Raw genomic sequence first — 2166 nt, 5'->3', positions numbered from 1 at the left:
TAAATCATATTGATGAGCTCAAAATAAATCGAAAAAATGTATTGTATATCGTACATAGCCATTGATATGAGAAACATTTATCGATATAAAAATTACTTATGAAAATGATTTCTTTTTTCATGTATAATTGCCATTATAAAACTTAGGCATAAGACGCATTCATAGTCTTGATCGCCATTGATAATCTGTAAAATTGATATAACTGATGTAGATATTATTGAATTATTGTGATTAAGTTATTCAGTACTCAACTTAATTTTATAAAGTTTACTGGTAATAGATCATTCTGAATAAATTTAGTAACTCTTTTAGGGACAATATACTTGGATTAGGACGAAAACATTAAACTACAAGCTACAAGATCTTCATTTTTATTTACAGCGTTGAGTATTACTCGTACAGCTCATACAGTAACAATTACGACTTCTTAGTTTTAAGCCTTAGAAAATCAGTCAGTTATAACAGCTATGTAATTTCTATTTCGATGGGATCTGCTAGCACTGGTGAGTGGGTTACTGTAGCTGGACGGGGCGAGAATCATGAAGGTGGCCCAAAATCGAATCACCTTCAGAAGTTCACTATCCCTATCATGAACGATCCTGATTTCAAGAAAGCTTACCCGAACGAAATCTATGATTATGTGCAATATGCTAGTTGTACGATTAAAGCTGGCTTGGACTCTTGCTACGGAGACAGTGGTGGTCCGTTAACGCGAGGAACAGGTACATTAGCTGTCCTTGTTGGAGTTGTTGGCTGGGGCGATGGCTGGTATTTACTAAATTTTATCCAATTTTTATTATAGCATAACTGAGCTACATATTGATTTGCTGAAGTCGGCTATGGTATTATAATATCGTTAGAATAACGCAATACTGTACTGTTATCGCAGGAATATATAGCATCATAACAACACATATTTGCTGGAGTTATCTATTAAATATTGCTAGTATAAGACATACAGTATATTTGGAACACAGTTTACCATTATTCCGATAATTAATGTATCTCGATAAATATTTACAAGCTCATTTCACCTAATTTATTAAAAATAATAATATTCTACTAAAGTAATCGCAAAAAGAGTTTTTAGAAACGAACGCAATTTACTAATGACTGTATCTTAATGGCCTAGCATGCTTTACTACTGATACTATATTGCACTATAATTTATTAAAAGAATTATTTAAAATTTTCGAAACATTTAAAGAGCTAAACTTAATAACAAAATACAATACTTTATTTAGGTTGTGCTCGCTACGGCAAACCAGCGTCTATGCGTGTCAGTAAAATCCAATCATGGGCTAGTGGCATCTACNCGCACTACCTTATTATGATCTTACTACAATATGCTAATATTGAATAACTTAGTCCATTATAACTACCGACTTGATTATAAGTGATGTACACCATTGCTTATTAATATAACGTTTCAACTCTTCATATTGTCACTAGAAGTCTGGAAGTCTAGATAATTAGGCTTATATTTATCGGGTATCTGTAGATTAAAAAATAAGTTTGCAACCTAATTCATCTATCGTGTTCGGGTCAATGATAAATTTGCTTGTATGGTAAAATGTTTCCATTAGCTTAATACGTACGGTAAATTAATTCAAGTAGGAAAATTAGGTTATAGTGAGGCCTTGGTAGTGATAAATAAGATATTGGACTAGTGGTGTTAAGATCACATTGTAGTATTATGGTCATCGCATATGGGTAGTGGATGATGTTAGAGACGTTAGTTGTAACTCTAAGTGAGACTGTAGGGCGCCTCAAAAAGCGGCATCAGCATGTCTCAATAAATTACGTATGATTGGCTCAGAGTGAGAGATGATAATCATACCTAGTTAGGGGTCTTGCACATGAAGGAGCCATATTAAATATTAATTAGTGTAAGGAATACTATCGGATAGGGTAAGTTAGGGTTTTACTTGAATTGACTAGAAGATTAATTTAACAAACATATTTGTTAATAAGCTTTCAGGAAAGTATAAATGGCCTACACCTTTAAAGAGGAGTAGAGTCGATAGCCTTCAAGCTAGCTGTACGTAGTTGTATGATCTGAAGTTTTAATACTGTAATATTCAACAGTAAATTTTAAGTAATAAATTAATTTTAACCGCTTCATTGTGATACTAGTGACTGGGTGACTAATAGGAGTAGGGCTAG

The 2166-nt window shown here is 33.0% G+C and overlaps 1 protein-coding gene across 1 annotated transcript; it reads left to right on the top strand.

Annotated features, from left to right (window-relative positions):
• Positions 1-484: 484 nt before the first annotated feature.
• Positions 485-1363, top strand: TRIADDRAFT_62831 (uncharacterized protein; the record flags this gene model as incomplete). The annotated part of the gene is made up of 2 exons (XM_002118791.1): positions 485-722; positions 1245-1363. The coding sequence occupies 2 exons, from the start codon at positions 485-487 to the stop codon at positions 1361-1363; spliced, it is 357 nt and encodes a 118-aa protein (XP_002118827.1).
• Positions 1364-2166: the final 803 nt, after the last annotated feature.

The sequence above is a fragment of the Trichoplax adhaerens genome, genomic scaffold (assembly GCF_000150275.1).
Source record: "Trichoplax adhaerens TRIADscaffold_1230 genomic scaffold, whole genome shotgun sequence".
NCBI classification, from domain to species: Eukaryota; Metazoa; Placozoa; class Uniplacotomia; order Trichoplacea; family Trichoplacidae; genus Trichoplax; species Trichoplax adhaerens.
Note: the sequence above shows the minus strand (reverse complement) of the source record. Positions and strands in the feature narration are given on the sequence as shown.